The sequence below is a fragment of the Rhea pennata genome, chromosome 14, assembly GCF_028389875.1.
Source record: "Rhea pennata isolate bPtePen1 chromosome 14, bPtePen1.pri, whole genome shotgun sequence".
NCBI classification, from domain to species: Eukaryota; Metazoa; Chordata; class Aves; order Rheiformes; family Rheidae; genus Rhea; species Rhea pennata.
The window spans coordinates 15538052-15555701 of NC_084676.1; the positions used below are offsets into that span (position 1 = coordinate 15538052).

At 46.2% G+C, this 17650-nt stretch overlaps 2 protein-coding genes across 2 annotated transcripts in view; both read left to right on the forward strand.

Moving 5' to 3' along the window:
- Positions 1 to 1684, forward strand: part of AFAP1L1 (actin filament associated protein 1 like 1) — a 30825-nt gene extending 29141 nt beyond the window's left edge. Inside the window, exons 16-19 of the mRNA XM_062587140.1 lie at positions 90 to 254; positions 596 to 774; positions 1045 to 1173; positions 1537 to 1684. Coding sequence (XP_062443124.1) covers positions 90 to 254; positions 596 to 774; positions 1045 to 1173; positions 1537 to 1560 — 497 coding nt within the window. The 3' untranslated portion in view covers positions 1561 to 1684. The remainder of the gene's footprint in view (positions 1 to 89; positions 255 to 595; positions 775 to 1044; positions 1174 to 1536) is intronic.
- A 1884-nt stretch (positions 1685 to 3568) lies between these two features.
- On the forward strand, positions 3569 to 17346 carry GRPEL2 (GrpE like 2, mitochondrial). The gene is made up of 4 exons (XM_062587426.1): positions 3569 to 3657; positions 10112 to 10280; positions 11193 to 11274; positions 12999 to 17346. Exons 1-4 carry the CDS (start codon positions 3581 to 3583, stop codon positions 13352 to 13354), a joined length of 684 nt encoding a protein of 227 aa, XP_062443410.1. The 5' UTR covers positions 3569 to 3580; the 3' UTR covers positions 13355 to 17346.
- Positions 17347 to 17650: the final 304 nt, after the last annotated feature.

Consider the following 17650-nt stretch of genomic DNA (forward strand, 5'->3'; position numbering starts at 1 on the left):
CGGCTGGCCAGGTCCGTGGCCAGGCCGGGGCTGGATGATACTGGCACGCTGGCCAAAGCTTTTGTGACGGCCTCTCCCTGTCCATGCAGACGCCAACCAGTACAGGTACGGGAAGAACCGGGCAGAGGAGGATGCCAGGAGGTTTCTGACGGAGAAAGAGAAGCTGGAGAAGGAGAAAGCAGCGATCCGCAGTGAGCTGGTGTTGCTGCGGAAGGAGAAGAGGGAGCTGCGGGAAGCCGCGAAGGGCAGCACGGGTAGGTGGGGGCCGGCGGAGCGGGGGGTGTGCGAAGGCGCTGAGGCGGCTGCAAACCCCATCCCGGCCGCAGCCGTGCCGAGCCGGCCCGCCTGGGTGCCCCAGCCCTGTACCAAGAGGGTGATGCCCTGCGGGGTGTGACGGGGGAGAGCACCCAGCCGGCAGGTGCCCGGCGGTGGCACTTGTGACACTCAGCAGGGCTGGCTGCAGCCTCGTGCCCGGACCGGCAGCCCCATCTAGCGTCCTCCCCCGGGAGGATGGGTTGGCATCTCTGCCCCCGTCCCCCCGTCCCCCCGCGGACGGCTGCGGGCGCTGAGCGGGGCGTTTGCGGGCGCGGAGCAGGGCAGAAGCTGCAGGAGCTGGAGCAGCGCGTGGCGGAGCTGGAGGAGCAGTGCCGGCGCAAGGAGCAGCGCCGCGTCGACCTGGAGCTCAGGCTGAGCGAAGTGAAGGAGCGGCTGAAGCAGTCGCTGGCGGGCGGGCCGGCCCTGGGGCTCGCCGTCACCGGCAAGGCCGAGAACGGGGTACGGAGCCCTTCCTTCCTCGCTTCCCGGGGTGAACGTGTTCGGGGTGCCGGGCGGAGCGGCGTGTGCGGATGAGGGGAGCTCTCTGCTGCTCTGTCGCACGGTGGTCGGAGGTGGGAAGCGAAGAGCCGCGGTTGCAGGGCTGGCTCGCGTCAGCTTCAACCTCGCAGCACTTTGTGTCTTCCCGTCTTTTTTATTTGCATCTTTCTTTCTCTGTTCCTGCTTCCTGGCTTTCCTATATTCTCCCCCTTCTGGCTCTTTTTTCCCCAGGAAGCAGCCAGCAAGCCCAGCGGGAGCCCCCCTGAGCACATGGTCCCTGTTAACTGCGCAGCTGAAATGAGGAAGAGGAGTCCGTCCATCCTCCCTGCCAACAAGGGGAACGTGCTGCGGAAGGCCAAGGTGCCGCTTCGCTCCCACCTCCACGGGACCCCCCAGCCTTCGTCCCCTCCCCTTGTTTGACGGCAACATTTGGGGACTTGAGGGACTCTCTTGGGTTGCTCCTAACCGCAAAAGTGAGGGATGCTGCAGCGGTGCCCGAGGCTGGCCCGGCTCGGCTGCGCTTGCTGCCAGCCCGAGCCCAGGGGGCAGAGAGACGTGGGAGGTGCAGGGCTGGTTGGGCGACGGGAGAGCAATGACCGCAGTCTTCAAAGATGGGCTGAAGCCCCTTTGGAGGAGACGGAGGGGAGGAGGCCTCAAGGGACTCAACAGGTCAGGGTCCTTGGGCTCCTCCACCTAACGTCACCTCCATCCTCCTCTTGGCAGGAATGGGAGAAGAAGCAGACCTAAGCCAGGCTGCGGGAACGCCGGGCCGCAGCACCCCGCCGGACCCGGACTCGCTGAGGAGCCACGAGCCCCCCCTCTCTCTGAGGAGCTCGGAGGGTGCTAGGACGGGGGTGCGGGAGGGGGATTTGGGAGGCGGTGGGGGGGAGAGGGGAATCCTCGGTGGGTCGGGGCTGCGTGCCGCGGGGGCACCCGTGGGGGCCCGGCCGTCGGCACGGCTGCTTCGGGCACCCTGATTTACCGGGTTCGGCGCGTGCCGCCCGGGAGAGGCCGAGAGCCAGCCGGAGCCTTTCCAGATGGTGCTCTCCTGGGGGGACTTCGGCTGCCGCAGCGTCGGCGCTCGCAAGCGGCTCGGGAGCCGGGGCCGAGTGCGCGCCCTTCAGCCGAGCGACCTCGTCCGATATTTCCTCCCTGTCCTCCGGGTAGCAAGGGTCAGGGCAAGCTCGCTTCCTTCGGGCAGCGGGAAAAGGGGCTGAGACAGTTCCCGGCCAACGGCACCTTCGCAGCGCCGCCGCCGCCACCGAGGTCGGGCGTTTCGCTTGCAGAGGCATGTGGTCAAAATAGAGCGAAGGGATGTTTAAAGGAAAAATAAAGAGTGCTTTCAAACCAGGGGACTCAGAAAAGAAACAGTGGAAGGTAGTTTAGCACAGGCAGAAAGAAGGGATAGGAATAACAAGGGAAAACACAGGAAAACAAGGTGGAAACAGGACCAGGCTCATGACCCATTTGTGCCAGCTACTGCCACAGTTATCGTCTGGTGCTCGCTGCTTCAGGGCACGCTTTCTTCAGTGACTGGGTAAGTGGGTTTTATAAAAGCACTGGTGCTGGAAAGTCCCTTTCTCCAGCATTAGCGAGCAAACTGCTTTTTCCACCTTCAGTCAGCCCTCCTTGCTCTTTATTAATCAAGAGATAAGAGCTGCTCCCTGTCACCCCACTTCTCCGCTCGCCCTGCTCTGCAGCCGGGGCAGCCCTGGCACCGTGTCCAGCCCCAGTTGCATCCTACTAGGGCTCGTGCTGCCCTGGCAGCGCCCCGAGCGCCAGCGCCGTGGTCCCTGCACAGAAGCACAGCAGGCACAAGCAGAGATCAAGCCATGGGGCTGCAACAAGCCTAAGAAAAGCCGAAAGAAACCCAGTTCTGTTGCACTTGGGTTTTACCTAGTGAGTTGATGTACGTTGCTTAGAGCAGTGGGCTAGGACTACTACTGCTGTTCACAGAAGAATAAATAACATGTAGCTGGGCACAGGGCTGGTTGTTGCTGCATCCCTCGGCCGGTGGGAGTGTCTCCCAGCTGCCCTCTTGCACCACAAGCGGGTGCACGAAGGCTGCCCACAGTATGGTGTGCTGCACAGGGCCTCCTTCCCCTCCATTAAGCTGCAGCATGGCCCTCAAACCGTGCACTCCCTGTGCAACATCCCCCCTCCACTCATCACGGGTTGTGTACCCCCCAGGGCTCTGTACCTCCTGGGCCATGCGATAATTTCTGGGCCTGAGCACCCTCTTTCAGGCTGTGCAATCCTCCCACCAGGACTGTGCAATCCCCTTGAGCCATACAACCGCCTCTCTAGGCTGTGCAAACCCCTGGGGCCATGCAAATCCCCCTGGTCACGCATCGCTCCATGGCTGTGCACCACCTGAGCCATGCAGCCCCCTTCCCCCTGGGCCTAAGCACCCCACTCCAGGCCGTGCAATCCCCCTTCCCCGTGTTGTAGATAACTGAAAACCCGGGTCGTGCATCCCTCCAGGGCTGCACACCTCCTGGGCCACGCAGCGCCCCTCCCCCGGGGCTGCGCACCCCACCCCGGACCGTGCAATGCCCCCGGCCCCGGGGCTGCGCACCCCACCCCGGACCGTGCCATCCCCCCCTCCCCCGGGGCTGCGCACCCTGCGCCCCGCCCACCGCCGCCGCGGTGCCTGCCGGGACTTGTAGTCGCCGCGGGGCGGGCGCGCCGCGGGGGCTGCCGGGAGCTGTAGTTCCCGGGCGGCGCGGCGCTCCCGCCCGCGCGCAGTCGGCGAGGCGGCGGGAGGATGGCGGGCCGCTCCCTGCGGGCGGCGCGGCAGCGCCTCGGGCCCGTCCTCTCCCTGGGCGCGCGGCGGCCCGGCAGGTACGTGAGGCGGCGGCGGCGGGCGCGCCGCTCCGCTCCGCGCCACGCGTGTGCCAAACCGCGTGAGCGAGCGGGCGAGCGAGGGGCTCCCCCCCCCCCGCCGGTGGCCCCTCCCCCTGGCGGGCTCGGCGCGAGACGTGGCGCCGCGCCGAACCGAACCGAACCGAACCGGGCCGAACCGGATCGGGCCGGTTGCGTGGCGCCTCGCCGCCGCCGCGCGGGGCCCGGCCCGGCCCGGCCTAGCGCGCTGCCCCGCCGGGGACAGGGCCCGCGCGGGCGGCGGGGGCTGCGGCCGCGGCCGGGGCTCGTCTGCCGCGGGCAGGGGGGCGGCTGCAGGGGCTCCTCGGAGGGCCGCGAGCGGCGCCGCCCGCCGCCAGCGCGGCCTGACGGGACCTGGCGCACGCGGCGCTGCGCGGGGGGAACGTCAGTCCTGGAAGCAGATCCTCGCCTGGTGGCAGGAAACCAGAGCCCCGCTGAGGGCGGGAGCGGGCCGGTGTCGCCGGAGAAGTGTAACCGCGCTGTTCGCAGCGGGAGCCAGGAACGGCCCCGGTGCGGCGGCCTCCTGCCCGCGGGGGAGCGGGCTCCCGGCGCGGGCCGGCCGGCCGGTGACGGCGCGGTGCAGGAGGAGGAAGCGAGCTGTGTTTTCAGTCAGCAGGTTCTTTCCCGGAAAGGTGAAATTCTCCCTTCGGGTAGAAGTATTCCTGTGGTAAATGCCGCATGTCGCATCCTGCCCTTGTTTCCTGCTATTTCACGTATCTACAGATAACTTACGCTACTCTTTAAGGAACCCTCAGTTGCTCATAAGAACTCCTCAGCTTTCGATAAGTAGTGATGGAGCTTTATCCATTTTTCATGTACTAATGTACCATATATTTAACGTGTCCTCAGATTTTATTTTTTGGTAATGATACAATACCAAATACTATACCATAGTGGCAGTTTCGGTATGTTTTGGATGGTCAAGAAAGGAGAGACCACTTAATTTTCTCCATATTTAGACAGAAAGAAGTGTCCGCTCATGTTTTCAGACAAGGTAGAAAATGACTTATGAAAGAGCAGTGAAATCTGTAACAACTGTTTTAATTATTTGAGTGAAATGCAAGCAACTGAAAGAAGACAAAATGCTTATTTCACAGAGTTTCGTCTCTAAAAGAAGCTCGAAGAGGGTTTAAATACAAAAAAAAAAATCTTGGAGCACATAGTAGAAACTACTATGTTTGAGACTAGTCGTAAAGATGTATATCTGAAATCATTTTTCATACAGTTTATATTTGTGAAAAGTGCTCTAAATATGTAGGCCCTCTCTAAATATGCTGCAATTCTGAAATAGATTTTGAGAATCTGGCTTTGTCTCCTGGAAGCTGAATAAGTATAATTCATGAAGGCCAAAACCCACCACCAGTGTGAAACGAATCTTTGTGTATACATGCTCTCTAGATGTGTCTGCATTACAATACGAGCAGGTCTCTATAGCAAAACAATTAGTTGTGAGGACCATTTACAGCCATCATGCACTGAGGTGGGTTCCTGAAGCTTGTTCTCCAGTTTGATTTCATACACAGTATTCTCTGACATCCTTCAATGGTGAAACAGAGCACAGTACATGGAGATAATTAGGAGATTCCCCTCTACAGCACACTCCTGATCCGATCTAAAACACTAATGGAGGTGTTTTTGCGTGTCTCAGCAGTTGTGTGGTTCGTCATGCTGATCGGGAGGAGGAGCAGGGAGTGCTTTAGGAGGTGCTGAGACAGAATCTTGTTTTCAGAGAGTACATGAAAGAGCGAGTTTGGAATTTTGGGGCGTCATTCCTGTGCTCTGGAAACAAAAGTAATGCAGTTTTGCAACAAGAAGAGAGATGATACTCTAGTTCTGACAGACCTGGTTTTCTTATCCTTAATTCCTTAAGGACGACTGTCTTAAACCATATGGCTGCAATCAAGTTCACTCGTACCTCTATTTATTTGCCCTTTTCTGACATAAGTTCATTATGAACTTGAATCACCAGCTCAGTTTATAATGTCTTCACACCCTCTGGGGCTTCCCCATGTCTGTCACTTCAGGATGTCTCGACTTCCTCCAGTGGGGTTTCTGTCTATTTTTAGGACAGCTGTTATCAACACTGTGTTTAGAAGCTACAACACAGTGCAGATTGTAAACAGTGCTTTGCCCTTTTTAACAGAGTATTTTCCTTCATCTTTGAGGAAGAAGTGAATTGAGCGGCATTTTCAATTCTGCCTAATAGTTTTTCTTAAGGATTTCCTTTGGAGTCAGTCTGCGGTTCTCATTTCTTGTCAGCGACATTTAAAGCAGGCTAGTTTAAACAACACATGATAGCTGGAGCTTTTTATTGCATGGGGGAGTATTTTGTGACTTGGTTTCACTAGCTGGAAGAAGGAGTCCATGCAAGCAACTCTCTGCTTCACGTAGGCAGGTCCTTGTAGCTGAACCACCAGCTCGTCCATGCCCCTCTCCTCCTACACACTAAAACACACCCATTTGTGCAGTGTAAACCACTTGCAAAGGGAAGTGACTCACTAAGCTCTGCTTCTTTGATGCAAGAGAGCTACTCATCTGTATAGTTTTCTGAAACTGCAGATAGGTAACCTGTGAGGTGCCTAGCAAGCTTGCTTTCTCAGTTGTTTTTCAGCTTGCCTCAGTAGTATGACTAATTTCCATCCCTGCAGCCCTTTAAATGAAAAGGGAGATGATTAAGTACAAAGTTTATAATTGATTCTTACTGTGGACTTTTCTTTGTTTTTTAAAAAAACTTTACAGTTCTTCAAAGCTTCATTGATTTTTCTAAAGGCTTGGTAAAGGGATACTTTTTCTTTCTTCATCTCCAGTTTAATCTCTTTTTATAGCTTTGGAAAAGTACTATGTTAACAAATCTAAATTTATTTTTAAAAATTAAACTGTAAATAGCAGCTGTTTGTTGATTTGAATTCCAAAATAATGAGCCACTGCTATTTAGAAGTATTCCATTTTGCATTGTAACTAACTTCATTTTTGTAATGTTGCTTGCTGGATCAGTTGTCATGATCTGTCTTCTTACCTGTCTTTTACTGAGATAGTTTCAAATGCAGCACAGAGTCCTTGAGCTTCTTTTATCCTAACAGTTCATGTTACTAAAATTACTACACAGGATGCTCACATGAAAAAAAGAACATGACACTTCCTTCAGAAGCATATAGTGAAATAAAAACACTTGCCTAGTAGTGTGGTAACTTAATGACTGACATCTGAAGTTGAATCAGCCAGTTAAGCCTAGTTAGTATATCTAAGGCAATTATATCATACTAACAGGTTGAGAGATTTAAGAGATTTAGCTGGCATATATTTTTTTTAAGAATTGTTTAGTTTTAGCATTCTGTAACTTTTAAGAAACACAAAACCCAATGTGTTCTCTTTTCTGCCTTAAACCACCACTGATAGTATTTTTAGTAAAAGTTTGGTTCAGTGAAGCAAGCCTGTACAGTGAGAAATTCTCAATATGCTGTGTAAGTTTTTAATTCCCTATACAACATTTTTAAAGCTTAAGCTATTGTATGTTGATGATAGTTTTCAGCAAATCTATATTTAGGAAGCATATAAAATGCCACAGTGACAAGCACCTTAAAAATCATTTAAGATGGGGTATTGTGACCCCAAATGATCTCTGCAGCAGTGATTGAAATGTAGGGAGAGGTTCTGTATCAGCATTCGTGAAACCTGGAACTGCAGTGGCAGGTCTGTTTTTTGAAAACAGCCTAGTTTTTTAAAGATCAGTGCAAGGAAGATCCTACTTCAGAGCAAGTGGACTTAGCAAAAGTACCTTCTGATTTGTGGTTGGTGTGTTATGTGTTGGAAAGGTGTGGTTTGACAAACAGAACATGTTTTAAGTACCTACTTAATAAATAATTGTATGCAAATATACCTCAAGGGGAAAAGGAAGTTTGTCAGTATCATGGGACCTTTACCAACCTTGTATTAAAGATAAAATGAGGAAATGAGGATACATCTGGGCTACTTAAGCAAGGAGTGGCAAGATATGCTTCATGGTCTTTGGGCAGACACAAATCTCTTAAACTGGGCTTTGGCCAACCAAATAAATCAATCTAAGCCCAGACTATGAACAAAAAGAGGTGTCTCTTCCCTTTCCGCTGCTCCCCCTCCCATGTCTCTCCAGGCTTTGCCTGCTTCTCTTTTGTGCTGGTATTTGCACTCATCTCTCAGCAAACCTGCTGAGATAGGATATAGACAGGAAACTGTTTTCTTTGTTTTGTAGGGTTGTTTTTCTGCTGGTTTAGCTCCCTGAGCCTTCATTCTGGAGAAACTGTCCAGTTTCAGTACTGGAATAAAGGGAGCAGCCTTTCCTTTGCAGTTGCAGCTGTTAGGGTGGCCTCACTGAATTGTTGAACCACACTTAAACCTCTTGACCAATTTGATAGATCTAGAAACAAAAGTAGTGCGCTTTTGCAACAACGTACCCAAGCAATATAGCTTCCCTAGAAAGGAAGAAAGCTCAGTGGTGTAGGCCTGCTGACATGAACTCAGTTATATTGATAGAGGCCCAACTTAGCATCTCCATGCAGTGTTGAATTGTGCTGTATAAGCATACATTTGCATCAATGCCAGTGCAGTAATTTCTCTACCGTGCTTCATTGTATTCAGTAGAGGTATGCACTTAGTATATTCAAAACTCCTCTCTCAAAGAGAATATTGAAAGCCCTGCTCTGAGGAAGAGGCTAGATGTTCCTAAGAAAGGCAACACCCTTCCTTGTTAAGCAGATGCTAAAATGTTTCCTGAATGGAGCTGTCTTGGAAGTAAACTGAGCTTTCTTCCGCAATCTCTGGTGTAAGGTAAGGGAGAGAGGGAGGCTGAGGCTTTGGTCACATTCTGACATGAATGAGTTTTGTCTAGATTCATTCTGCAAAAGTAGGTGGTGTGTCTCTGTCTTGGTATCCTTCCTGTAGAAGGAAGAGTGAAAACTCTTGGTCTACCTCTTGGAGTGACAATACTCTTACTAGTACTCAAGTGCTTTGAGGAAAATAAAGCACAGAAAGAAGTAATAAACATTTTCTTTACTTTTCAGAATGTCTAGCCTGCTACTGTTTCATCATCTTCTGACCGAAACTGTTTTCAGCCTGACTTCTATTATCTACGTTGGGGGGAATTTGTGACGTTGCTACAGTGTGGGATAAGCTTCTAGGCACCAAAATGGTGTTCGTACACCACAGTCTAATTATCTGAGTCCCTGGTTTTGTAATTTCACTTGCAAGTTCTAGAATCAGTCTCCTGGATGACCTCCTCCTACTCTACCAATACGAACCATTTACGAGTATGCTTTTTAGATAAAAAGTATACTAGGATGAAAATATAATTGGAAACAAAGCTAGGATTCAGTACTTGAGGTTTGAGCTTATTTTATTTTTATATTTAGGACTGCTTTTCATTTCCAGTATAGCTGAAAATAATTGAAGTGTTTAAAACTGTTGAAGTATATTAGTGACAATTTTCACTTGACACATTCCATTCTTTTTTCAAACTCTACCAATGGAGTTGTGAAGATTCTGCAGAAGACTCTAGAATACATGCAGTAATATCTGAGATACACAAAATTTGGTGTTTTTTTGATCATTTCTCTCACTTTTTTTTTCTTTTTCTTTTTTTTTTAACTGTTCTTTGTGCCCTGGACATGGAAGCTGCGTTTAGTCTAGCAATTGTTACTTTGTAAAAAATAAAAAAAATCTGCTTGGCAAAAGCATCAAAACTCTCCTCCTCTTCACTCAGGGGGAAGAGAACTGAATAGCCCACCTTAGCATCCAGGAGAATAAATACAACAGAGCATCCCAGAATTGAAGCCTGTTAGTTAGCAGTTTGGGACACTGGTATGTCCTTCCTAGACTCCTAAATTGCTTCACTGCATTCCACAGCTACTCCAATGATGTGAGTTACCTTTTGCAGTAACCATACCGTTTTAGAGAATTAGGATAAGCTCTGCATGTGCTATCTTATAGAAGTGCTGTGGGTTTGCAGATCTTGCTGAATTTTACTTGGGATGCATGTTTTCAAAAATCATTTTTAAACCAGCTCTATGTTGTCTGCCTCCTTTCCAAGGCTACTTTACAAAAGTGTTTCTGGAATTTACTTCCCTATATTGACCACTTGTATTGAGATGTTACTTCAAATGCGACTGATAACTTATATTCCTGTCAGAATCTGACTCTTTTCAAGATATGTCAGAGGAGTGACTTATAGCTTCTGCAGTGACATGCAAGTCTTCAAAGAATTTTTCAAAGCATCCATCTTCTGTGTTTTTGTGCTAGTTGCTTGTCTTTATTGAAAAGAGCTAAAATTTTACCAGCAATCCGACCTGCCTATTTAAAAAGATCCTACTGTTAGTGATGACACTAAACTGGCATTATTCTTTTTGATCCATTGTTACTTACTTTTTTTCCTTTTTGTCACTAGGTTACATTTCAAGGATTCCTCATTTGTCTTCAGCACTGCAGCTCAGCAGAGAAGTACAGGAGATGAGTGTGGCCCAGAAGATCCCCATGATGAACCAAAGCATCCGCTTTCTGAACGTGCCTTAGAGCACAAAACCATCAAATTGGAAGAACAAGTCCGGGATTTAACTGTGAGTACGCTACTGGAGTCTGTCTGCTGATGGCCTCATTATGCCTTTTGTTCAGTCCTCTTGATAGAGGAGACTGTCCTTAGTCCCAAGCCTCTTCTGTAAGCATTGTAACATGCACCCAGCACCACTGCACTGTGGCACCGTGAAAGTGACTGTGCTCTAACTGTGAGAGGGTACACTGTGAAAGCAGTTCATTCTGCTTTTCCCAGAAGCACTACCTGTTGGTAGTTCCTAGGAGCAAAACCCTAATAGTCTGATTCTGAATGGCAAAATTGTATGCTTGAAATAGTCAGGTCAAATCTTTCACATCATTGTACAGGGAAAGTGACAGTAATTTTGTCCTAATTAGTATCACATACTATGACATACTGGATCCAAATAGTCTGAGAAGGGAAATCATCTTTAGCTGCAGTGATGTGATGGAAATGGTAGAAATTGTTTTATAGGGACATTCAAGAATAGATTTAACTAAGGAGAGGATTAAATATCACAGCAGTGGACAATTCTGGAAATAATTGCCCTGAGAGTAGTGAGATCTACTGCACCAAGAGATAAATCAGCTGACTGCAGATCTGTTGCTAAGATTGCCAATTCTGCTAGAGAAAGGAACATCTCAATAGCTGCAGAGTGAGTCATGCAAAAAGCAGCAGCCTGACAATGCAGTGTTCAGCTGAGCTGTGTCCTGAATGCTTTTGGCCTTGACTTGGTCCCTTTGAGGGAGTTGCAGTTGTGCTGATTAATCAGGAAGGAGAGGAACCTGGGTTTGCATGTTCTAGTGAGAACTCGGGAGCCCTGCACAGTCGTCTTACATAAAGTGTGTTCTTTTAAAATAGTTTCTAAGGGATTGCAAATGTGACAAGAAACAAGTTTTCCTTCCTTGTCCGATACCTCCTCTTACTGTTATGGTTACAGGAGCGATACCGGAAAGCTTTGGCAGATTCTGAGAATGTCCGGAGGAGAACACAAAAATTTGTGGAAGATGCCAAACTCTTTGGTAAGCAAAGTGAGGCAGAGCTGTGTTTACTGCGGTGGCCTGCCTGCCTGAGCATAAAATGCTGATCAACAGCTTTTCTCTCTACATTCTCCTGCTCTTGTTCATTGTAAAGTCTGGCCTGGTGTTTGGCCTGGACTGATGGGGCTTACTAGCTATTTTTTCTGTATGTCCAGCCATGTCATCTCGGGTTTGTCTCAGTGACTGCTTTGTTATGTTCTTTTACTAAAATAGGTCTGGTGCAGTTGAATGTAGTTCTACTGACTTAACTGAAATCACAGTTTCTTCTGTATACTGAGAATTGGCACTTGGAAAGTATGTTTTGTACTCTCAGCTGTGTTACCGAGTTGTGATCTCCTTTACTGTGTTAACAGCCCCTGCACTTCTGCTCTAGTTTTTGTGAGGTAGGTCCTGCCTGGGACAAAGGTTGTCAGTTCCGGTATCAAATGTTCTTTAAAATTTCCCTAATAAATGTTTTGGTATTGATAAGTGAGCTGCATTTGTAGCTTTAGCAACTGATGTCCTAAACAGGCAAAGAGGGGAGAAAAACTGCCATTTAATCATTGCACTGTGCCATCTCTGAGAAGGAGAAACTTTTATTCTCCATAATGCATTAATCTCAGAGCTTTTAGTAGCTAATTACAGTAGCTTCAAATTAGAGCTACTGTTTTTTTCTTTCTGTTCCACCCACTGTGCTATAAAATAGCTGTTGAGGCCATCCTAGATGACCTACCATGCTGGTTTTGTTTTTTTTTTTTTTTTTTTTGAACTGTCTGACTTTTTTTTATATGCAGTATGCTTTAGATTTGAAGAAAAATTATGTTCTTTGTAAGAAATTGCTCAGGGGATGAAGCCTGGGGCTCTGTAGAGCGTTAAAACACTAGTGCTTCTGCTTCTGGCTGCTCCTGTGCAACTTCCTTCTCCTTCATGCTTTTTCCTTCTATACATGTTTAAACATGTATATACAAATGTAGACAGTACCGAGTTACTGAGTTTCTTTCTCTGTTTTCCTTACGTCCTTTTTCATAAGTTACTTATGCTATCTGTGTAATTGAGGGAGGCTGATTTTTCTTGAAATTACTGCACTGTGTAACATGATGCTTCTAGAAATGTGTGCTATCTGAATAAAAAATACTAAAAAACTTTGTTTTCTAATGCAAAAGACTACTTAACTTGTATAGCCAACTCAGGGGCTATTTTGTCCATTCCTTCTACAGTAGTTTTAACTTGTGAATAAATTTGTGGATGTACTTTCGAATGGTCATTCATTGTTTTTGCTTCCCCCCAATTTTCTTCCTCTTATTTGTTTCCTGTGTGCCTAGACATGCATGTGAGTTGTTTGACAAAATATTTTTTTATTTGGAGCTGTGTAAGAGGGTGTTCTAAATCACAAGTCTTAGTTGCAAGAACTTTTTGAACTGAAATACAATAATCTTACCCTGCTTTATCAGATAGACTATACAATTTTTGTGTAGTCTATCTGTGTAGATACACCTTTCTTGAATATACTTTGATCTGGGGAGTCTCTAGGATGCTGTGCATATAATACTGAAGCATTGGCTGCAGGAGAGGCAAGCACCACCTGCTCTCATTGAAGCTGAAGCTAGTTAACAGCTTTAAAGATGTTTTCAAACTTCTGTGGCTTTGTGCCTGCCAGTAGTAACGCAGTTCTCTATGTTCCGAGTTAAACTAACTTTCATTTACTTCTTGTTTCTTTGTGCCTGTAGGGATTCAGAGTTTCTGCAGGGACCTTGTGGAGGTAGCAGATATCTTGGAGAAGACTGCTGAGAGTGCCGCAGGAGAAGCGGAGCCTAGTAATCCAAATCCAACCTTAAAGAAAATCTATGAAGGCCTCTCTCTGATAGAGGCCAAGTTGCAAAGTGTATTTGCCAAACATGGCCTTCAGAAGATGAACCCTGTTGGTGGCAAATATGATCCATATGACCATGAAATAGTCTGCCATGTACCAGCTGAGGGAATGCAGCCAGGCACGATAGCACTGGTGACACAGGATGGCTATAAACTGCATGGGCGCACTATCAGACATGCACTCGTCGGTGTGGCAGTAGAGTCACAGGAATGACATGGGCTTACCCATTGGCATCTGGGACCTTAATGAGCTGAGGACCCTTTGGCACTCAGTGACAGCTGCAGCTGCATGTCTTTATTTATTAACCTAGGTTTGTATTGTATGTTGGCTTTTTTTGATGTGTGCAGTTATCTTGCCATTAATTCTAAGGTACTTTTATATTTAATGTTTCTTTTTGGAGTATGTGGAGTAGTAGGAGTCCTGCTTTTTGAGTCATAGGTGTGTCGCTGTAGTCCCTTTCCCTGTTGCTGATTTCAAGTCTCCATTAAACCTAGTATGGGGAAGGGGGGGATATGAGAGAGAGAAAGAGAAATTATCAGAGCGCTAGGGAATCTTGTCTCCTAGTTCTGTCTCTGAGACAGACTCTTCCTGTGGCCTTTAGGCAAGTAACTTCTCTGCCTCAGTTTCCCTATCTGTATTAAGGGGCTGTACTAATACTTATTGACCTACCTCACAGGAATGTGGCGAGGCTTTTTCTTTGCAAGGCACTCATCCGAGGAAAAGCTCAAAGTGCTAAGTATTATTATCAGGCTGGTTTTGGTATCTTCCCTTGTCCCCAGATCCCCCAGGTGGGGGTGATCACTTGAAATGGCATTTAGAGCCAAATTTTTCTTCTCTCTTTTCAGGAAAACAGTCCTGAATTAATGAAGTTTCTTTTATACTGCAGTTGAATATTGATGAGATTTTAAAGAGAACTCATTTGTCATGGTCATGTCAAACTCTAATGTGTTTGTATTTGTTCTCCAGGTAAAATTTCAGCTTGCCCCTCTCTTTTGAAGGGTGAAATAGGGAGTGGTCCTTAGTGGAGCATAGAAAGCTCTTCTCAAATCTCTCTTTCTCCAACCAAAAAGTGTATTTTAGGGGAGAGTAAGATCTCTTCCTTTATGAATATTTGTGCAGCCTGATAAACTGTAAGCATGATAAACTGTATACTCTTTGATGCTGCTGGCAGAATGGAGATATGCCCTTAAGTAAGAAATCTGGACTTATTTTCTCAAGCTCTCCAATGATAGTACTCAAATAACACTAACTTCGAGTTCACATTCAGATTCTACTTTTGCCTTGTTATGGTAAATATATATATATATATTTTTTTTTTTTTTTGAAGGAAGGAAGGACATAAGGTCTTTTCTACTAAAAGTCTTAAGTGTCCTTGAAACAATTTTAGCAACAATGACAAGAAAGCAAAGAGAAACAGAAGGCTGAGAAAGTGAAAACTGACCTGAAGCCATCCTCCTAGTTAGAGGCATATTGTTGTCACAGTATGGCATATGTATTTCCCAGTGGCCCTCTTGCCTTGGGAATCCATTCATCTATACTGAAAGGATTCAATGTCACTGAGTAAAGTCAGAATTTAACCCTTTGGAGAGTAATAAGCAGGACAGTGACAGAAGAATTATACAAACCTGACTGGTCTATTGTGGTCTACACAAAAACAAGGCAGGAATGGTTGTGTTTTCAAGTTGCTTCTTACTGATTTATTAATTCTTGTCTTTTCACTTCCTTGAACTAGATCTGTAGCCTGACAAAGTTATTTGAGATCTGCTTCTAAAACCTCTTTCTTTATGATGGATACTATCACTGGATTAGAAGGAAGCTCACTTCACTGGTTCTTTTCCAGGCTTAATCCTTGTGACGGACTTCAAGAATAAAGCAGCCTTCTGTTAGCAGCTATAAACAATCTTTCATACGGGGAGATTGTGTAGAACATATGCAACCTATTGATTGTCATTCCAGAATTTTTAGATAGATGGACATTTCTCTTCTCATATGCCTAATACAAGCTGCTTTAGTGGCAATTGTATGTGGGTGACTCAGAGCACCTTGCATTCTAATGATGCTTTTTGAAGTGTAGTATTGTGCCTCTGAGTAGTTAGGTTTTCAGGCAAGTACCTGAGACTTCAACCCTGGAACAGTGCTTCATGGCAGCATTAGATCACTTTGAGCAAGTCTCTAGTTCAGTACACTTGTTTTACTACGTTGCTGGAAATTTCAGAGAAATACTGGCTTTCTGTTCTGTTCCTTTTTTTTGCTGGTCATACATGATGACTGAGTAACCAGGTGATGCTGTTACTCAAGACAGAGATTAGGTACAATATGAAAAGTGGCAGTGCAAGCCTTGCCATACTGCTTCGTGACTGTCTGCAGCCTGTTCTGAGGAAACTGCATCTTGGGCTGGAAAGAGCAATTAGGTTCTCTTCTGCCTCTTCCATCGCTGGGGTATCAGCTGAGTCTTTTTGCAGATATGAGGGGAGAGCTGGTTATGGAAACTAACTTGTAATGCGAACCTTTATATATATAAGGACTGAGCAAAAACAAAGTCTTTTCATGTAAGAAGTGGTTTTCAGTTATAAAAAGATTGCAGCTGATCTGCACAAGAGTTGTCGTGTGCAGCTAAAAGTGATCAGATCCAAAGCCTCTGTAACTCTTAACCTGCTCAGCCACTTGATTGTTAAAGTGTAGTACATCTACTTAGTCCATCTTTGGACTATTTATCAGGCCTTCCCATCACCTCAACTAGTAATCACCCATTTTTTTCCTTAAGGAAATACTCTAAAATGCACTCTGAAACACCTTCTATCTGAATGAGAGGTTATTGATTTAGGATCTGTCTCTGGGACCTGCATTCTTTGAGGCACTGTTGTGTGGCTAGAATAGAAATCTAAGGAGTCAGGGTTTATGCGCACTCTTCCTTACCCTCCAAGAAGTCTTGTTTAATTGTGGGCAAGGTATTTTCCCAATTTATGCCCCAACTTTATTACCCTATGAAACTTCTGTAGGACCTTAACAGGCTTTTATGATAGTTACTGTAAGATTTACCCATTACTTAATTACCCTTTTACAGAAACTGCCAAAGAGACAAATGCTGTTGCTGCTGTTTGTCCTAGTTTTCTGCTTCCTTTCAATTGTGAAGTGAAAATGAACTAACCATATCTGGATTCCATCACAGAATTTAGACTTCTGAGACAAAATTTGATCCTCTTACCTTTCAAGCACACTTAATGATCCCTTTTATTGTGGATAAGATTGTCTAAGGATGGATCAAATTTCTCTTTTCTAGATACCAGTTCCCTTGTTGTCTTCCGCGTTTGTGTAAAGCTTGCACAGTGGGACAGGTTCGTTGTTGCACTCTCCAGAATTACACCAGAGAGGAATCTGGCCCATAAGCTTTTTCTCTCCAGTCACTTTATTCAATGACTATTTAATAAAACACGGGAGTGTGTTAGAAGGGACGGAGTAGCAGAAGAGAGGAAGTTTTGCATACATGTTGGTCATTTCCACTCTGTTAGGCCAGCCATGAACTGAAGAACTTGAGCTGGGAGTGCAGGCAACTAGATAACAAATGTATGCAGTGATGCATGGAGATAAATTGCTGCTCTTGGAAAACTGGCAGCCATGCTCTACACAGGCATTTGCCTTGTTCTTTGACCTTACCATATCCTGTCAGTGAGACATAATTTGAGTTGAACTCTTAGATGAGTCTTCAGTGGCACTGTCTCATGCATGACAGTGTCTTAACTGACCACAAGCAGTACAGAATGTGAATGTCACTTTGTGAACCTTAAATTCTCAGTGCTTCATCAGCAGAACTTCTGTTGAAACAGCTGTGATAAATCAATGGCTATTAGCAGTCCTTTAATTTTTTTTAAAAAAATGTATTTAAGTTTTATTGTGAATATTGTAGTATTTTTTTATTTTAAAATGCAAGATGTTTTGATATTTCTTGCAAAGTCAAATGAACAAACTATTGCTAATCTCCAAAAATTGAAGTCCACTTAATTGGTGGGAAACCTGTATATATTGTATGTTTTTGTGTTTCTGTGCTCTTATTTACCCAAAGGTTCTGGCTGTCTGAAAGAGAAGGACTGAAGTGTGGGAGTGGTGCACATAGTTGACAACAACATTTGAGTTAATGTTGGAATGGGCTGACTTCTTTTAGATGTCCAGATACTGTCCGTTTGCTAATAAAAAGAAAAATGCAATTATTTCTTCTTTTCTTTTTTTTTTTTCCTGCCCCAAACTGTTTCTCATTCTGACTGTCATTTGAGTTGGGTGGGAGTATGTTTCTAGCTGTTCCAGATCTGACTGTACAGTCTAGAGCAGTGAACACCTTTGCTGAACGTTTGGTTAGAAAACCTTTAGCTGCTCTCCAAGAAAGGTGAATGTGCATACTTGGGTCATCTTCATTTCCACAGGTAAGTTGTCAAGGATTTCTGCTCTGATAAACTGTCCAACAGAATATTTCATTCTCTGATACTTCCTTACTCGCTTTCATTTCTGTTCCTAACA

What these genes read in the sequence shown, in the direction of transcription:
- GRPEL2 (XM_062587426.1), top strand. Translation starts at nt 3,581, where the DNA reads ATGGCGGGCCGCTCCCTGCGGGCGGCGCGGCAGCGCCTCGGGCCCGTC. An exon ending in GGCGCGCGGCGGCCCGGCAG is followed by an intron (nt 3,658 to 10,111) that starts GTACGTGAGGCG and finishes TTTTGTCACTAG; the next exon opens with GTTACATTTCAAGGATTCCT. An exon ending in AACAAGTCCGGGATTTAACT is followed by an intron (nt 10,281 to 11,192) that starts GTGAGTACGCTA and finishes TTATGGTTACAG; the next exon opens with GAGCGATACCGGAAAGCTTT.